The 19,568-nt window shown below is 45.6% G+C and overlaps 1 protein-coding gene across 1 annotated transcript in view; it reads right to left on the bottom strand.

Annotated features, from left to right (window-relative positions):
* The window catches only part of gucy1a2 (guanylate cyclase 1, soluble, alpha 2), a 33,661-nt gene extending 19,301 nt beyond the window's left edge, over window positions 1-14,360 (bottom strand). Inside the window, exons 1-4 of the mRNA XM_028962955.1 lie at window positions 13,894-14,360; window positions 11,732-11,793; window positions 11,525-11,646; window positions 8,669-9,465 (exon numbers count right to left, since the gene is read on the bottom strand). Of these exons, the coding sequence (XP_028818788.1) occupies window positions 8,669-9,465; window positions 11,525-11,646; window positions 11,732-11,793; window positions 13,894-14,124 (1,212 nt within the window). The 5' untranslated portion in view covers window positions 14,125-14,360. The remainder of the gene's footprint in view (window positions 1-8,668; window positions 9,466-11,524; window positions 11,647-11,731; window positions 11,794-13,893) is intronic.
* Window positions 14,361-19,568: the final 5,208 nt, after the last annotated feature.

The following is a 19,568-nucleotide window of genomic DNA, read 5'->3' as shown; positions in this document are numbered from 1 at the left end:
TTGATCTGTCTGGTTTTTGGCTGCATGTGTGAAAAAAAGGTGTCTCGTTTAAACTCCAGATGCTGACGCACTGTTAACATGGGAGCTGAAATGAAAACCGTGGATGAATGGGTGGTCCAGACCACCCTGCTTCTATGTTGAGCCGAGTTGTATAGATATACAGTATATAGATATTTTACATATTTTATATATTTTTTATTCTGTTTAAATAAACAGAACACAAGTACAATATGTGTGTATATATATATATATATATATATATATATATATATATTTTTTTTTTTTTTTTTTTTTAAATTAACTCATTTATTGTTCATATTTAATTTAGATTTTAGTTGTGTTACACAATGAAAATCTTTTGCTATTTCCTAAAACAGTGGAGCCCTGTTTTCATTGTGAAACAATTACATAGAGGTAGCATATAATGTAGTATAATATGTACACACACACACACACACACACACGGTAATAATCAGTATGTCTGAGTCTCTGCAGCACACTGTCCATAAATCCAGCGGTTCTGATTTTGCCTGGGGTCGAGGTGAAATGATGCTTCTTCTGCCCCCTGTGCAGCATATCACTGAGAACATCAACCGCTGGGAGCCCCCGTCTGATCCTCTGCTCGCTCTCACAGGGGTGTGACACCACCTTTATTTGGACTCCAACAGCCGGTCCGCTTTAAAGAGTGGGGACCCAGACCCAGACCGGTCCTAGTTCAAAGAGACACTGAGACCCAGCAGACGGCTGCTCCAGGGGCTTGGACTTGAAGAAAGAAAATTAAAGGAAGGAGGGGGAGAAATGGCATGTTCTCTCGGAGAACTCTCTTGCCGACTGAACGTTCTTTTATTATCCTTTGGTTGCTATGGTGGGATTCCTCAAAGGCTGAAAGGCAGAGCAGTAGCCGGCTCTTTGCACAAGACAGACGCCCAGGCCAGACACCAGGAAGTGTTTACAGGACAGACCCGTAGATCAAAAGGCCAGGAAGGAACCTGTCCCAGCTCCGACTCTCCTCCATCTCTCTGTCGTGTGTGTACAGCTGGTAGCACGCTACATTAAAGGCTGCCTCGGTTACAGATATCACCTTCCAAAAACATCTGACGGCGACGCGGACCACGGCCGTCGGGGGAATCGATGGTTGGGGGACTGGGGTCATTTTGGACGGACGATACCAAAGGACGCTGCCCTTCGGTAGTCCTGTTTTCCCAAGCTGTTGTCAGAAAACATTATTCCGCCTCTGAACAAGCTGCTGCTGCCCTGCCCAATGGATTATTTATAGAATCTCCTCCCAGATCTGCATAATGCATACAACCTACATCTCATGTGCTACCGTAGCAGAGTCAGCGCGGGCTCACACACGTACAAACGTACACACACACACACATACACACACACACACACACACACACACACCAGCAGCTTCAGCAGAGCAGCCCAAAGACAGTTCACTACGAGCACAAATTCCTCTGCCTTTCAGCCAACAACAGGATGCACACTCAAGAGACAGGGGTGCACATTTATGCACACACACACTTAAAGTGCTGAAACAGAACATACACACACACACAAATGCAGAATTTCCAATCCAGACGTGCAGATGATGACACGACTATCCAAGTTTGTGCCCTACCAAGCCATGGAAATGGGATTAGCAAGATTGTAGATTGTGCACCTATGCATGCCGGGATTGTCATATAAACACCAAGTGCTGCATTGCCATAGCAATGCAGTGAGAGTGAGTGTGTGTGATGAGGGCAGACGGGCATGTGCTTATATGCTGGACACACACACACACACACACACACACATATATAATCAAGTTTTACCATAAAAAGTCATACTGATGGATAAACAGTAATTTTACAAATAAACCATAGTGGCGTGGTAAGGAAACCATTGAGAATATTAACACAAAAAAAAATCTAAGGCTGAATTAATGTTTGGCAAATATAAATGATAGCAAATGGTGCCTGGGATTACAGATGTCTAAGAAGCTGAACAAAAAATATTTTGTGAAGTGCCTGTACCATTAAGAAGGTCATTTTTTTCCAGTCTTCATTTTAAAGAAATCTCTTGAACCAAATACCGAACTGGATTCTAAAACATGTTTTTTCGCTCCAGAGCAGTTCCATTCATGTCTTCGTTCTCCCTGACAAAGTATGTAAAGGGATTAAAAACTAAACTGAGCCTGGCAGCACTCTGAAATTGGGACACTAAGTCAGTCCTGTGAGACAAGCAGCACATATAAACACTTACACAACCTGAGCGCAAAGCCAGCAGCCAATTAATAGACATATGGCCGATTTGAGACAGTCGGTGGAACGGTCACGTGCATGGCAGGATGGAGATTCGTTAATGAGTTTCAGCACGCCGGGGACACTCTGGACTCTCGCTGCGCCAGAACAACAGCGCAGGAGACAGAGCTGCTAATGGAGGAGAGGAGCGGAGAGGAGAGGACAAGTAGAACACTCATATTCAGTTGTTTTATGGTCTACCAACATCACTGTTAGTACAAATACAAGAGGACAGATATTGTTTTTAAAGAAGTTATAATCAAGGCACAACTGGAACCATAACTGCTCGTGGTTCCACTATTGGATTATGGGAGAATGGTGATCTCATCAGGCTTAGCTGGTCCACCATCTTCACCAGTTTAAAATGGTCCTACTGTTCTTTTTCAACAGGGTGTGATCACAGGAACAAAGACCATTAAATTCCAATCTCCCCAAGTGAGGAGCGATTCAAGCCGTTGGTAAAGCACCATGAGGCAATGGGCCCGAGGAAGACTTGGGTTCTGCTCAGCCTGTCCATGTAAACAGCATCTCATTATCACACAAACGTGACGCCACCGGAGAGCACAAGTCAACGACTGACTCACTCGCCTCAGCGTGGCGCGGCGACGGCGGAACATGCCGCACAAAGACTCCCTGGGAAGAGCCGAATTTCCATTTAAAGACAAAAGACAAAGCAGAAGAAGGAGCGCCACAGCGCGCGGCCATTATGAGCATTAACACACTTAAACAGTCATGAGGACACTCAGCTTCCCGTGTTAATCCTGAGCTGACCGCCGCCGGGGCCGCGGTTTCACTGCACATTTCATTTCAGATGATATTACAGGCCACGATTTTTTTTTTTTTACGTAAAAAAAAAAATAATTATTTAAACGAACCACATTCTGCACTGCAGAGGCTGCAGCGGCCGCAGACACAGAAGTTGTAATTATGCTAATTGCGCAACAATTTGCCATTGTTTATCCGTTTAATCAGCGGTAATTGGGGCATTAGGGTTTGGAAATAAAGGGCGGGAGCTGACACGGGCCTCCATGCCCAGACTGGAGCGGCACCCTTCATTTTCACGTCAACAGGCTATCCCATTGCCGGGGCCTGCAGCCCATTTGCACGGCCCCCCCGGGCCCCCTCGGGAGGAACCGCTGCACAGAGGTGAACATGTTTTTTCCCTTCTCCGTTTTTGGTTTAATTTAACCAGCCCGTCTCCTGGAGCCAGAAGGCTCGCATCGCGTTGGGTTTCAAGCGTGGCGGCAATTTTACATGACAAGGCCGTGGAGGGAGAACAAACGGCTTTCTGCAACAGGTTGAAATTGTTCAGAGAGGATCTTTGATCTGCCGCCGCTATACACCCGTCCTAAAACAACAAGAGATGACGGGCGGGATAAAAATAAAGGCAAAAAAAAAAAAAGCCCAGATGAATGAAAAAAGAGAGGTGCGCGAAACACCTGATTGCTTGAAAAGGACACCTCTTCCGCCCTATTCCCCACCCCGCCTGCGGCGCAGACAGCTGCTGAAGCTCACAGTGCGCCGGTGTGACAAATCTATTGTGATGGGCGCCGTATCGATTGTCCTGCCACGCACACAAATGCCAAGCTTCACGTTAAACTCGTGGAGAGAGGCAGCGGGCATAAATAGGGGTTTTGAACCCTTCATGCCGACTGTCCGCCACCCGCCGTGATAATACCAGAACTCAGTGGCACGTTTGCATGCATTTAATCCACAGAAACGAATGAACATTGAAGCCGTTTTGAGCAGCTTCGAAGGCTGACCTGTATACTGAACACTGGCTACTGGGTGACAAAAAAGTGAAGTGATTGTCACATGTGATACACAGTAGCACAGCACACGATGCACACAGTGAAATTTGCCCTCTGCATTTAACCCATCACCCTGAGTGAGCAGTGGGCAGCCATGACAGGTGCCCGGGGAGCAGTGTGTGGGGACGGTGCTTTGCTCAGTGGCACCTCAGTGGCAGATCGGGATTCGAACCGGCAACCTTCTGATTACAGGGCCACTTCCTTAACCGCTGCCCCTGACAAATGAAAGGAGTACCCAACAGAAAGTGTCTAAATAAGGTCTTGGGCACTCAACTCGACTCCCCCCCCTTAAATGTAAATGCTTGTTCTAGTAGTAGTTCTACGAACCCAGGTTCAAAGACAAGCCATTGTCAAGGTCCTGGAACCAAAGTCAGGGTCGGAAATGTGGCCTAATCCATTTTATAGGGTGTGTGCAGTTACACCTACATGTCTACGTAGTACGACAGAAACCCAGCGTCTGGTATATGATTTTCAGATCCAGTTCTTCTGCCTGCTCTACATTTGCACAAGTAACCTAGTAACTGTTTCCGCTTCAGGTTCTCTTCAGTAAATTTGCACTTTTTTTTACCTGTTACACTACTGTTACAGTACATTTGTCTCTTCTCCCTTTTGTTTTCTTATGGTGAATTAATTGTGAACTTTGATGTATTTATAGATATATAGGTTAAGTGTAATTCCCTCCCTTTCGCCCTGACTGTTCATTTGTCTGAGTGCTACTGTCTGAGCAGCTGAATGTGAACTGGCGCCCAAGGTAATGCACAGCCCGCTGAGCTCCGCTCAGGTCACCTGTAATAAATAGCGTGCGCACGGGTCTGTGTGCTTCGTTTCCACGTGTTACAAAAGATTAGTAAAGGGACGCGCACACAAAGAGACACATTAAGGTCATCGTCACCTGTCTTTGGTTGGCTTTGCGGACACAGCCGTGGTGGAGCTTGAGTTCTTGTGATTTGACTGGTTTTGCTCCTTGATGTGGAAATGACCCAAAAAGCATGACCTTTCACCTGCATAGTGAGGTGCTTGCCATTCCAGACCATTGCACTTTCAACAGACACAAAACACATCTGTCTGACCTTCACAGTGTGTGTGCTTACAGAGAGGGAGCTTTGTCCGAGGGGCAAGTCGCAGCCAGCTGCTGTGATGTGGACAGGTCAGACGCCCCACGGGGCAATTGGTGGTGTCGTGAGAAGCCAGTGGGCAGGGGTTCAAACAGCAGAGCCCATGGCTTTGCCTTCTTGCCTGGAAATGTCCTTCTTTCACCCCACGTGCCCACTGAGCCACACCGCTGAGACCGTGCTCTCCAGCAGTAACCATACTCTCCCTTCATTAAAACCCTTTTCTACAGCGTAAAACACATTGGAGTCCTGCATGGTTTTAATATTCGGTAAAAAAATGTTTATCTAGAATTTTGTAAAACAGAGAGACTCTGATCTCTATGGAAAAGACCATATTTAATGGAATAGTTTGAACGTTTTTAATACATATATGTGATGCACATATTATTTAAACTTCTTCTTCCAGTGTATGGAGTTCAATGTTTCAGCTTTATCATAATGAGTAAATTTGCAGGATAATTATGTGTCCATAGATGGTATATTGCATGTGTTTTAATAAATAGATATAGATATAGATATAGATATAGATATAGATATAGATATATGGGTTTTTTGCACTTGTCTACCTGCATCCAGAAAACAGGAAACCCTATAAATGCCAGACAGAGCTGCTGAGAAATGCGAAACAATGCGAAACACAATGCATTCACACTGTGAATAGAAACAAAGGCTATACTGCTACCCATCATTCATAGCTTGTCCTGTGATTTATCCTTGACCGTGGCGTAAATAAAGTGTATGAGGAGAACGGGAAATAACGGGAAATTGCCATGCGTGGGGCCGCAGAGGTCAACATTTATGACACTCCCTCCCCATCCACTTCATTAAATAAATCAGGCAGCCCATCAACTGAATCCTAAAAGCCATGAACTTCATCTACAAGACATATTGAGTGTGTGAATGTGTGTGTGTGTGTGTGTGTGTGTGTGTGAGAGAGAGAGAGAGAGAGAGAGAGAGGAAGAGACAGTGTGCTTGTATTGATTTAACAAGAAATGTGATGCAGTCGAGTCAAACAGAATTAGAAAATAATAACTGCATCACCCAGAGTCTTCCTGTTGTTCTGTATTATTTATTGGGGCTTTGACAGAAGAGAATCGATGTGGAGAAAGTAAAGATATGAATGATTGAGTTGCAGCCCACATATTGACATAAATAGATATTGATTTCCAGAGACGTCAGAGTAAAAACTGCACACCTGTCAGTCCCCTCACGCCTCGCTCACCCCCATCAAATGGAACAAATGCGGTTCCAGTGTTTTTCTGGTTCTTTTTTTCTTCTTTCCATCAACTCTGACAGATTTTTTAGTTGCACCACAGACGTCAGAGTCTGCCGTGAGTCACGACAGCCCTTACCCAATCGCCTGTGACCGGGTGGAAACGCGACGCTCGCCAGGCCAGTCTCGGCTGCGCCACTGTTATATAAAAGCGCCGATCTCTACTTCATGGCGATGGGCACTCTGAGCACTCACGCCCGCACCTGCTATTACACAAGCGTTAGCTCCAGTAGCCATAGTGACAGTCCTTTTAGCTGAGAGTGACAAACTGGCTTTTCTGGTACGGAGCTAAACGCCAGTGTCAGAGAGAGAGCAAGCAGGAATGGAAGGGATGAGAACACAACAGAGTGAAAAAAAGGGCCACACCGGCACCTCTCCTTTTCAGCTGTGCTGGGTGTATACTGGGTGATATAAAAGTTCAAATCACAAAAGGCTGACCTGAGAACCATAGCCTCCATGGAAGTTCTTTTGAAAGGAATGGCAAGGAAAATGGGCAAATTGGTGACAGATTAAAGGAGAACCCCCACAGAAAGTGTCTAGATAAGGTGTTAGGCACCATGAGTTGACTCCCCTCCTTAAATGTAAATATATATTCTGGTAGTTAGACATCAGAATGAGTTCTTCCTCTACAAGATACAAACCATTTGCAAGTTGTCTTCAGTTTTTTTCTCTTGTAAACCCTGGTTTGTCTTGTGTGTCCTGTTTGAAATATCCAACATATCCACGTACAAGCATCCTACATGATGTTGTCCAGTTATGTCCTGTTCGACCTGTTCATTGTACAGAAAAGTTCTACTTTTCCTTTATAGAGATCTGTATTTAAGTTTTAGTTTTAGTTAGTATAGTGTAGTTTAGTGGGTTTATACATATAAATACATATATATATTTCTGTGTGTATGTGTATACTGTTGTACTGACAACAAATCAATCTTGAATCTTGAATCTTGGTTCAAAGACGGCCATTGCCATGGTCTTGTAATCAAAGATAATGTCCAAAATTCAATATAATCCATTTTATAGATTTTTTACACCTTATGTCTATATGATGTGAGGGAAATCTAGTGTATGGTAAATGATTTTCACATTCAGCTCTTCTGCCTTCTGCTGCCTTTTGTGCAATCCTTTTGTAGAACTGCTACATTTGCACAATTAACCTGGTAACTGTTTACATTTACAGTAAATTTGCACTTTTTTACCTGTTACAGTACCCTATCACATTTGTCTCTTCTCACTTGTATTCTTATAGTGAATTATTTGTGAAATTAGATATATTTATAGATATATAGCTTAACTGTAATTCCCTCCCTTTCACCCATAGTGTTCATTGGTCTGAGTGCTGCTGTTCTGTTGTTCTGTGTTGCACCTTTGGTTTGGACGAATTTCATCTCACTGTGTACTGTGTATATGGATGGAATGATAATAAAGATTTACTTCTTACTTACTTTATCTCTAGCAAATTCTAATACAATGATGCCATGTCATGTTTATATACTGCAACTCCATATGGGCCATCATCATACCTACAAATAGTGTTTATTCTTTACAACTTCAAGTTTACAACCTCAAGTTCTCTAGTGTAATTTGTAATGATCTTTAAAAAATGCCGAAACCACACAGTTGAAGGCATGTAACATTGGAAGACTGAGGTCACATCATGTGATTTTCAAACATCCTTTTCATGCTCAACAATCAAGTTGTGGATTTACCTCCTCCATTTGTGCTGATTTACATGGACCCTTCCCTCAAATAAATACCAGAACATTCTGGCACAAACTGACTGCTTCACAAAAGCCTAAAGTAAATCTGAGAAGTTCCCAAAATAACACAGATCTGCCCAGGTGCGGGGACTGGAATGGATGGATGTGCAGCTATTAGAACCAGACAGAAGTCAGAAACAAAGCCATTCTAGCTAAAGCTGTGTCTCTTTCCAAACATTCCATAACATCTGAACAGATTAGTGAACTGAGCCTGGGTATTTGCTTCATTGTCTACAGACCCTTGCCAAACCCCGAGAAACAATGTATACAGCTTCTGCAGTACAACACCAGGATGATGCATTTGAGCTGAGCCCAAGTAGAAGACTGTTGCACATTTTGAGACAAATCTAGTCTCAAAAGGGGAAGCTTGCTTTCCACCAATACAATGCAAAACACATGACAGATGGTCCCTCTCGGGTGTTACCTTCTCTCTCGAGTCGGCTCCACCGCTCTCAGGCCGCGTGCGGATGGTGAAGGGGGTGGCGAGCCGCAGAAGGATGCTCTGGAAGGAACAGGGGATCCTGGGAGAGAGTATCTCGAAGTAGTCCCGGAAGTTGGGCGTCCGGTGTGGCTCGCACTTGGCCTGTTTGCGGAGACCTTCGCCGAGCTGCAGCACCTCCATGCCTGGCCCCAGCACCAGGTGGAAGGGGAAGGCCCTGCAGAAGGTGCTGAGGCTGATGCGCAGGTCTGGTGGTGAGCAGGACAGCTTGAGGGGGTGGGGCTTTGGGGGCGGGGCTAAACTGAGCGAGGCTGAGGGTGTCGGTTTCTGCTCCCTGATGATGAAGGAGAGACGAGCCGGGGATGACGTGGCGGGCGGTGACGGGGAGTGTTCTCCGTCCTCGTTGGCCTCCTCCACCGATACCTCAGAGTGGTAGATGCGTTGTGCGGCGGCCCGGATCAGGCCGGGCATGGCCAGTCCCAGGATGGGCGCTGGGTTGAAGCAGTGCAACAGCAGCGTCCCTCCATTTTCCCCCGGTTCCTGGCCCCTGCCGGCACTCCCTCCTTCCCCTTGAGTTGGGAGTTCTTTGCACAGGAAAGATGGCGCCTCGGCGGAGATGCGCCCCCCGCAGGATGTCCTGATGTGCTCCAGCAGCGCATCGAAACCGTTGAAGAAGTCCTGTAGGGTCCCACCCACTGCGCGCAGAACGCGCTCGTTCTCCTCAAAGCACAGGCCGAAGAACTCCTCTCCGAAACGTCCCCGCAACTCCGGGAGTCCCACACCTGCGGGAACACACACAAACACACAGAGACACGCACGCTACAGATCTGCTGGCCAGTTCCGGACTGAGCAATTTGCTGAAAAGAGAAACACAGGAGCGCTGCTCGTGCTCCTTTTTATAAGCAGGGAACAGATGTTTCACTGTTTGATTGCTGACCTGCGACGCGATACGAGAAGGAACAGAAGCAAACAGTCCGTGAAACAGCCCCCCCACCTCACACAACATGAAGTCACAGTCGCTAAGCGTTTCAGAGCCTGCTAGCATGCTAACAGAGGGCACACACACACACACATGTGCATACACATGTCAGCAAGAGAGCTACTGGGACCCTTCTTAAAATAAACCTAACCTAATGAAACACAAGCAAAGGCTCACATGCAAACACACTGATGCCCTTTAGGACGTAATCATGAAATGTCTCGCCAAATTGTGCAGAAGAATGTGTGTGTGTGTGTGTGTGTGTGTGTGTGTGTGTGTGTGTGTGTCCCACATGTGCTGCTGAGGTCGGTAATGGAGCACAGATCACGAATGGCATTAGCCAGAAAAGAGAGGGACACGTTGACCCCTAATGACTGGACACCCAAGAGACAACGCGCCCTCCAGGGAACGAGTGGGACAGAGGACAGCACGCCCTGACCTTCCCATCACTGCACAGACTGCATTAAATCTCAGGTACAGAACGCAACAGTGAGGTCTTTATAGCAGAGTTGAGTCAGATGCATCTACATGGTCAGTAGTGATATTTAAACATGACGTTTTTTGGGCACAGGCACAAGTGCCTATAGAAAACCGCTTGGCCGACCATCAGACAGCCAGAATTCACTATGACGAGAGAACATACCATGAGCTAAATCTATCAGTAATTTAAAAGATGGTCAGACAAAATAATCCTAAGAGATATAATATTGCCAGTGTACACATATCAGTGTACGCCATCACATAAAAACATTAGAGAAACCTGTCCGGCCAGTCAATACTGCTTACCTGCTAATGCTACGGCTATAGTAATGACTACTACCACTGGCAAGCCACTGGCTTTGAAAAGTTCATGACTTAGTTCATGTCGCCTGGCATCGGCCAAAACCACAAACAAGGTCATCGCAATCTCCTGTAGGCTGCTCTCATCCGTGGTGCGTGATTTTTTGCTGATGTTTGCTTCACTTTCCTCGTTAAAGGATTTATCTCAGCTCGGCCTTGGAGGACGAAATCTACACATATTTGTCAAAAAAAAATAACTTGAGTGCTTATTTGATAATTACAGTTGCATGCATGATTGCTTACCCTCAATTAACCACACATAATGAGGCTGTGGTGAAACAAGGAGCAGCACAAGTGCAGATTGACACACCGACGTTCTGCATAGTCAAGACTGACTGTTCATTTGCACACCAGCGCTTGCATTCGTTAAAATTATCGGTTTCCTTCATTATTCGGGTTTATTGCAGGGCAAACCTGATTTCAAGTCTGGATTTTTCAATCTAAAGCAAAATGTGGCCTCTTGGTAATGAACCTGATGGATGTCATCTTCTTTTGCCGTAACGAGAGATTAAGAGCAGAAGCAGACGGTTTCTTCCTGCATAATCTCAGAGGTCTAGGATGCAGCTGTGGGATTTTAAGCTGCAGGGAGGCACCCTGGCCTCATTACCGCGTTTTCGCGGGCCTTCCAGCAGAGGTGTGTGTGTGTGGGGGTGGGACCACGTTTTGCCTCGACCATGCAAAATAAAATATCAGCGCTGGTGAACTAGGCATCATGCATCAAAAGCCGACCTGCCAGCATAAAGCTATGTCAGCTTTCAGGGCATTGCTCCAAGTCGAGCTCGCTCCTGCATTAACCTGGAGCCTCAGCATTATTGGGGAATGCACACACACACACACACAGGCTCATCTAGGCAACCTTAACATGAAACGCTGAGAAACATAGGTCTTTAGATTCAATTTTAGTTCAATTTTAGTGCACATAAATGCACGGAGCGCCAAGGACTTCTCTTCTCTGACAAGACATTTCATGTACATGCTTTTTTAATGATCCGCCCTCTAAAGATGGGGAGCGAGATTTTTACCCAGGAGTGTGGCCATGTACTGAAGAATTCCTGAGATATCAGCCTCTTCCCCCGAGCTGCAGTTCTCCACGTAGGGGCATTTCTCCACGACTCGTCTTTCCTGCGTGCCGTCCTCCCTACACCTGTGAAACACACACATCCACATCCACACAGATCCACTCACATGACGAGCTACTGACCAAAAACCAAGAGGAGTGGGCTTCGTACCTGACTTCCTTCTGTCTGTATATCTCCACAGTCCTCTGTAGAGCGAGTTGAACTGTGTGAGGCTACAACAGGAGACAAAAATGGCACAGTCAGGAGCGAGCGTAGATTGCGCTCCGACACAGCTATGCATGATGCAAACAATGATCCACATCATCTGCATTTCTGGAAATGAATACAAATCCAGATCCCTAACGGCAGAGCCATAACTGACGGACAAACGTTTGTCTTCTTTTAGCTTCACCGTCAAAAAACCCAGAAAAATCCCAGCAGAGCTGTTGCAACCAGGTAAGCAAAGATGGCAACTGCCTAGTTTTCTCGAGCTAAAGGATGTCCCAAAAAAAAAGATATTATGTAATATATCCACTACCATTACTTTGCAGTAAAGCAACACATTCTATAGTTTTAATGGTTTTAAGATTAAGGTCGAGCTGACCAATTACTTGTGGATGAGTGGAAACTAATCTAATTATTTCCTTGAAGCAGTTCTTCATATAAATTAATGCCTTCACAGAAATACAAAAATATATAGAGATGCACCAAAAAAACTGATTTTTCTGCGAGAAATCTACTGTCATATAATTTAAAATGTATAGATTTTTTTCAACCAAGACATTAAGCCATGTCTCATGTAACCATATTAATATCTCTCAAATACCACCGGGTCATTTTCCTCCCCAGGAAGTCAAATGCATCCGTTAATGTCTTGAATCATGTGATCAGGTGGTGTTAAACCAACCACAATGCACACAAATTAACACCTCGTCAAATATTGAGCCCTAGAGGCAGCCTGGTCCCTTTTGCCTGGGGTCTCCTGTGTGTGTGTCTACAAGGCTGATTACATTCATCTCTTCAGGCACATCCTCTGTCGCTGGGGTTTTCAATGAATAATGACAGGCAGGGAATGCAGGGCAGGTCCTGCCTTAAATAACGAGGCAATAAATGCAATAAACCGAATCGAGACTCTCCGTCCAAATCTTGCCTTGCGCGAGCCCCCCCCATCCTCTCGGGCTTCGTTAAATGCACTAATGCTACTCATATTAAAAGGGGAGTCTGGAAGCCATAGATGTGGTTGAGGTGACCCTCAATAAACACTAAATTCTTAGTCTGCAATTACAGCTAATCGGGTGAAATAGTTTCAAAATTTTTTCATATTCTTTTTTTCTTGACCACTTTTTTGGACGTTTCATATAGGCCAATAGGACGCTGACATGTTGCTTGCAAGAACATTACACACTCACAGCATTTAGCTCATATTGTCATATTAGCCATTTACTGCCTAAAGAGAACCGACGTGATGCGTCCCAGAGGACCCACTAAACCACACTTCCATGACCTTTTGGCTTCAGTAATTACAGCAACCGCCCTTTTCACCAGGGTGGGCATGTCCTGCTTCTTAGATGCTCCCATCTGAGAGTGGTTGTGGGAGGCTGCGTGTCCAGCTCTGTGGCGGTGGCAGCTGAAACATCTGACCACCTTCTGGAGTGTGCGCGGCTTAAACAGGCCTTTCAACTTGATTATTTTCTCGGACTGCGGAACCAGCCGCAACTCCCAGGAGGAGAAAGGTGGCAGTCCAGCAAGGAGGACGCGCTGTGCGCCTGGCCTGAGCCCAGACGGAGCTTCGGGGGGGAGGTCAACAGGGACCGGGGGTCACAGTGACCCGCGGTGCTCCTGAGGCAGTTACAGCATGAGCTGCTCTTTCAAATTAGACTGTGAGCCAGCTGCTCCTCATACACACACACACACACACACACACACATGCAAATCAGATTAAATACTATGACAAAGAAAAATTCATGTGTAACACATGTTCAGTCAGATACCACACACATGCAACACACATCTAAACCTAAACTGTACTAGCAGGGATACATGATGCAACATGCACCAGAAAAGACTGATAATAAATCCATAATCAACACGAAAAAAAAAGTTTCTTGTATTAAATACACTGGGTGAAAAGGACAATTCATGTGACATTATGTTTTTTCTATTTTGTTCATAGACAGTTCGAAATAATAAAATGCAGGGTGCAGGGTTCTTGTTTGTTGTGGGAAAATTGATTTAATTTTAAAAGCACAAATAAAAAAAGCTAAACTGAGCACAAGATGAAGGATAAAAGCATCACTTGGTCTCCCGAAACGAACTCTTTAACGAACGTGTACCGTTGGAGAGGTCAACCTCCTCAGGCTCTCGCCCAGAGAGTCCAGGTTGACGCGCTTCCTCCTGGCGCTGCGCTTCACCGCCGTCTCGTCGAACGGACACGACAGCGTCTCCACCGGACTCCTGCCATTCCAGAAGACCCGCGAGAAGGGACACTCCCCGTCGTCGGGGCTCTCCAGGTAGTCCGAGCCCAGCGAGCTGAACGACTCGGATGAAATCTTCCGCGAAGACATGCTGCTGCCGGGGACGCATCGGCTTTCAGACGGGGCGAGGGCGCCTGGACATCTCCGCTCCCGCGGACGGCGAGGGGCGTTTCATGGCCGCGGGCCGCCGCTGCGGCTCCGGTTCGCGCGTCCGGCCGTGGGGAGGGCGCCGCGGGGAGCGCGCATCTTCGCCGGGGACTCGGAGGCGCACGGAGGCGCGGCGGTGCTGATGCTGGCGCGGCGCTCTGAGGACGCGGCGCAGCATCGCCGTTCACTCCCCCCCATCCCTCCACCCTCCGGAGAGAGGGGGGAGAGAGAGAGAGAGAGAGAGAGAGAGAAGCTGACGCGCCTCCTCGCGTCTAAAAAAAAGTTCCATTATTTAAGGACACTTTGCTTTAAATGCTCCCCATTATGAAAATGCCACTTTGTGGAGAGCTGATGCAACATGCACGAGTCCCTTCTTCCAGTTCTCATTGCATCAGTGATAATAAATCAGTTCATCCATAATCGACACAAATTAGTATGGGGAAATTATGTATTAAATACACTTTGTGAAAAGGGCACAATATTTTGAACTAATTTCAATTTTGGTCACAGGCAACTTGACATAATAAAATGCAGGGTGCATTGGTTCATTTCAATCCATTCTTTTTTGTTGTGGGAAAGTTCATAAAATATTAAAAGCACAAATAAAAAGCTAAATGGACATGGGATAAATGATAAAAAACAATACTTGGTCTTCTCAGATGAATTCTTCAACAAATGTGTACTGTTGGAGAGGTCAACTGTTGGAGAGGCTCCAGCTCACATGACTCGCCTAGGGCCTGTCTAGGGTCCTGCAGTGGCAATAGGTTTAAGGAGTGATTCGCCGTTCAGAGAGCGACAGCTCAGATGGTCAGATCAGAAATTTGACCCCTTGTGGCATCAGGTTATCTTCCCTTTATCATGTTTTTTCCACCCAGAGAGTTTCCTACCTCTCCTCTATAAAAGGAACTCGTCCAACCGTCATGGCTTCAAAACATGCAAAATGTTGCAGTTGCTCGGTGATTGGTTGTAAAAATGAGCAAAAATGTGTTTTAATACCATAACACAAGAAACAGTGAATTAATTTTTTTTCTGCACCAAACACTGTGGTTGGTGAATGGTGTTGGCGGGACGGGGAGGCTCTCCTCCTCGTCCCGCCTCTGTCCTCCCTATTAGCATTTAAAGCTACAGAACAGAAACGGTGCGTCCTGGGGAAATCTCATAGTGGGACTGGTTAAAAGTTGCTGTAATTCTTCACCAAGGCTGAATTTCGGAAAGAGACTTCAGATTCAGTATTAGGGGAACACGCAGACCTATATAAAAGCAAAAGAAAATCAGAAATCATAATAGGGGATAATAGGAGACCTTTAAATATGCTTTTATGTCTCTTTCAAGCATACAGAACCATATAGTAGATGCCAACCCATTCAAGGGGGGCTCACACAGGATTTATTTGGGTTAGATAGGCTTCAGCAGGGATCAGGGTGGGCTTTTAAGTGGATTGGTGTTGGGACAGACCCAATCAAACCATACTTTGCTGCAGCCAAAACTGGGCTAAGTAGGATTCATAAGTGGATCTACGACTCTAGGGCCTTAATTCATGCTAGATGACATTATATTACATGAAATACTTTTGTGACGCAGTATCCATTATTCCAAGGTGTGAGGCCAATGTGCGAACTAATATACCACAGTGCAACCCCTATATTAGACTATATATTATGATAAATATTCTATAACATATACAATATAATACAAAAACATGTTTTTATTTTTTATATATATAAAAGGCAGTCAGAGGCATTTCAAATCATTTACACTTATTTGTTGCTTTAAGGCTCAGGTAGGTGGAACATGGTACATGGAAGGATTCCATGGAAATGACGAGGGTTTAGTGACAGGTAAGCATAATAAGGACAAGAAACACATAACAAGGTAATGGCGATGATCGAACGCAGGCTAGACAAATTCAGATACTAAAACAGATTGCATACAGCTGTCATTGTGAAACACTGAAGCACAGCACACAGTGACACAACAAAATGTGTCCTCTGCTTTTAACCATCACCCTTGCTGGTGATGGGCAGCCATGAAAGGTGTTCGGGGAGCAGTGTGTGGAGATGGTACCTTGACCAGTGGCACCTCAGTTGGACCTTGGCGGTTTGGGATTCAAACCCACAACCTTCTGATTACAGGTCCGTTTCCTCACCCGGCCAAGACTAGTGAGGATAAAGAACAGGTGTGACCTTCTCCCCCTCAATTGATTCTTCATTCTATATATAACATTGTATACATTTCTCTAAAAAATAAACCTTATTAGTTAATAAACACAATTTTAAAAAATTACACCGTAGCTGCATTGTTTTTAGCCAGGAAACAAAAGCACTTCCAGCAAAGCTGAGCACAATGCAACTCGAGGACAGGACAGGACAAGAGCCAGCGCCAGAGCTAGATAACAATGGGGCCATGCAGGGCCATGTGGTCAGGGTCCCAAGGCCACAGGGACTGAATTGTTGAATTATTCGAGGCACTGGACGCTGGACTGGGAAGGATTCATCATAGGCTTCAGGTCTCAGTCTTTGGGAGAGGTGCCTCTGCCTTGGGCCAGCTTCCCTTGTTAAAAAATATATTTTTCGCTTTGTGAGATTATTAAACATTAATACAAGTTCCCCTAGTCTGAATGTGGTCCTGCAGTGGCTAGAAATGGCGATCGGTGTAAAGAGTGCTTTGGTCATTCTGTTTAGCCGTTCAGAGAGCGGCAGCTCAGACGATCGGATCTGGAATTTGTCCAGCTCCACCGACCATCATGGCTTCCAAATGGGCAAAGCATTGCAGTTTCTCTGTCATGCAAGACCCTGCAGAAACAGTGGTTTCATTTGATTTTTTCAGGAAAAAACAGCGACACAACTTCCTGTCTTCGCCAAACATTGTTGATGATGTCATTTCTGTAAATGCCTCAAATTCTACAGGTCTCTCCCCTCCTCATCCCGCCTCTCTCCCCCTCATTAGCATTTAAAGCTACAGACTCACACGGCTCATCCTTGGGAAATTTCATTGTGTTGACTGACTCAAAGTGGCTGTAATTCTGCACCCAGGCTGAATTTGGGAAAGAGACTTCAGATGCAGTATTAGGGGACCAATAAGGCCGATACAAAAGCAAAAAAAAATTAATAATAAGCATCTTTAATACAATGTACACTTAATACACACCTAATGAACACATATTTTACCACTATTTTATAGGTCGGTGCACAATGTCCTTTGTCATGTTTTGTGTTGTGTGTTATTTCTATTTCTACTTTGTCTTTTTTGCACACGGTGAGTCCCTGAAGCTTCACAATCTCGTCTCTCTGTGTACTTGTATACATTGAGATGACAATAAAGTTGACTTTGACTTTGATAAAAAGTGTCTGGTAGGAGATCTGGTGTTCGGACCGGAGTTTCGTGCTCGTCCTGTGTGACTATGATTTCTGATTGTTATCGCCCATTTATGCCTGTGTAAAGCTGCCCTGTTTGTGTCGGTTTTACGTTGGATTGTTGATGGGCGATGTTCCCCTGTGTAATAAATCCCGTCTCGTGATGTTGTGTGTAGGCGTCCACTTTCCCTCCCCATGTCCGACAAGTGTGACAAAAAGCTAAGCTATCATGGTGAGGGGTATTTTCAGTGTTTTACCCCGCCTGCCTCAGGCATCACTCAACACCGCGTGGGGCTCAAGGGTTCAATCACGGACCTGATGGCCACTTCAGACCCACAGAGGAGCCCTCACCACTGCCAACCCAGCAAGGTGGGATTTTCCGTGTAAGCGAGGTGGCACTGCTGTCATCGCTGTCTCTGGCCCCAAGAAGGGCCAATGTGCCCAGTGCGCTCAGCTGAGTTTACAGATCTGGAGGAAGTTCGTCCCCCCTTTACAATAATCACATAACGATGACCTGGAAGTGATGTTACAACCTTGACACGTTTGTGTCAAATATTTGCCCTTGAGAACTGATGGTTGAATTGATGGAAGGGCTCAAAAAAAATGTAAAGATTACATTTACATTTACAGTATTTATCAGACGTCCTTATCCAGAGCGACTTACAATCAGTAGTTACAGGGACAGTCCCCCTGGAGGAACTTAGGGTTAAGTGTCTTTCTCAGGGACACAATGGTAGTATGTGGGATTTGAACCTGGGTCTTCTGGTTGATAGGTGAGTGTGTTACCCACTAGGCTACCACCACCCTTTTAAAAATTAAAAATTCAATCCATATGAGAGCCCAGGTGTGTGAACTAATGTGCTCTCTCTCTAGTACATTAGAACACACACCAATTTCCATAATAATTTACCAAACGCAACACCCTCCTCAAAAAAAAGCCATTTTTCCCCTTCACGTTAAATTAGCATTTCATTAGCCTTCTCATTCATGCACTTTTTCGGATAGCGTGGAAAAGGTGTAGAAGACATTAGCTCATCTCTTGCACCACCGCATATAAGGGCTAAATATAGCAACAGCGCGCGGCCAGACATCGGCTCCACGGTGGAGGAGTTTTCAGGGTTCTGACTGGTGGAAAATGCCAAAGATCATTCTGCGCCATGCTTATTGCCACAGCAGCACAGCGCGGTGACAGAGCCGATCGGGGGGGCTCAGAGATCACCGATTGGCCTAAACATCTGCCATCACCAAACCTTATTGCTTTACGGATATTGACGGGCGGGTTCAGGGGTCAGGGCCGGTGAGGGTAATGACAGTTTGAGACCGTGGAATCGCTTTTTCAGGCTTTTGGGGGGATTGCTGCAACCTAAAATGTCCGCAATGAGTGCTGCAATGTTTTTTAGGGAATGAAATTGCGAACACCCCCTCTGCCCTCCCCAACACACACACACACAGAAACACATTAAGAATTGTACATTAACACATTTTATCAAACCATATTGAATTTTAACCAGACAAACATATGTGGGGTCTTTTCTTGCCAGCCTTCCATCGGCGTATAATTTTGCAGCCCAAGGACCTTGTAAGACTTTATTTGCTGTGATTTCGCACAACCCAGGTAAATTGTGCCGTAATGAGCTTGGTCTGACAAAATTATGAATTAAATGTGCTTTATTTTGAAGCAGCCCGCCCTCCTCCCCTTTCAACAGTTTGTTGGTGCAGCAGCGCACCAAGGCCCCTCACGCACACGTCCCGCATATATGGGCGTGATGGGATTTACAAAACACGCAAATTATAAGTCTGTATCACAATGTCTGGTGCTTTTGTGGATCTTGAATGTCTTTTCTTTTTTTATTTTGCGAGCTGGTTACTAGAAGCCACTTGAGCCAGCCAGAAAATCCATAATCGGAATGTTGTGGGTTCACATCCCGAATGAACAAGGTGCCACTGAGATCCCCTTGAGCCAGGTACAGTCCCCACACACTGCTCCCCGGCACCGTTTAGGACTGCCCACTGCTCACTACGGTGATTGGTTAA

Source organism: Denticeps clupeoides, chromosome 19 (genome assembly GCF_900700375.1).
Source record: "Denticeps clupeoides chromosome 19, fDenClu1.1, whole genome shotgun sequence".
In the NCBI taxonomy this organism is placed as follows: domain Eukaryota; kingdom Metazoa; phylum Chordata; class Actinopteri; order Clupeiformes; family Denticipitidae; genus Denticeps; species Denticeps clupeoides.
Note: the sequence above shows the minus strand (reverse complement) of the source record. Positions and strands in the feature narration are given on the sequence as shown.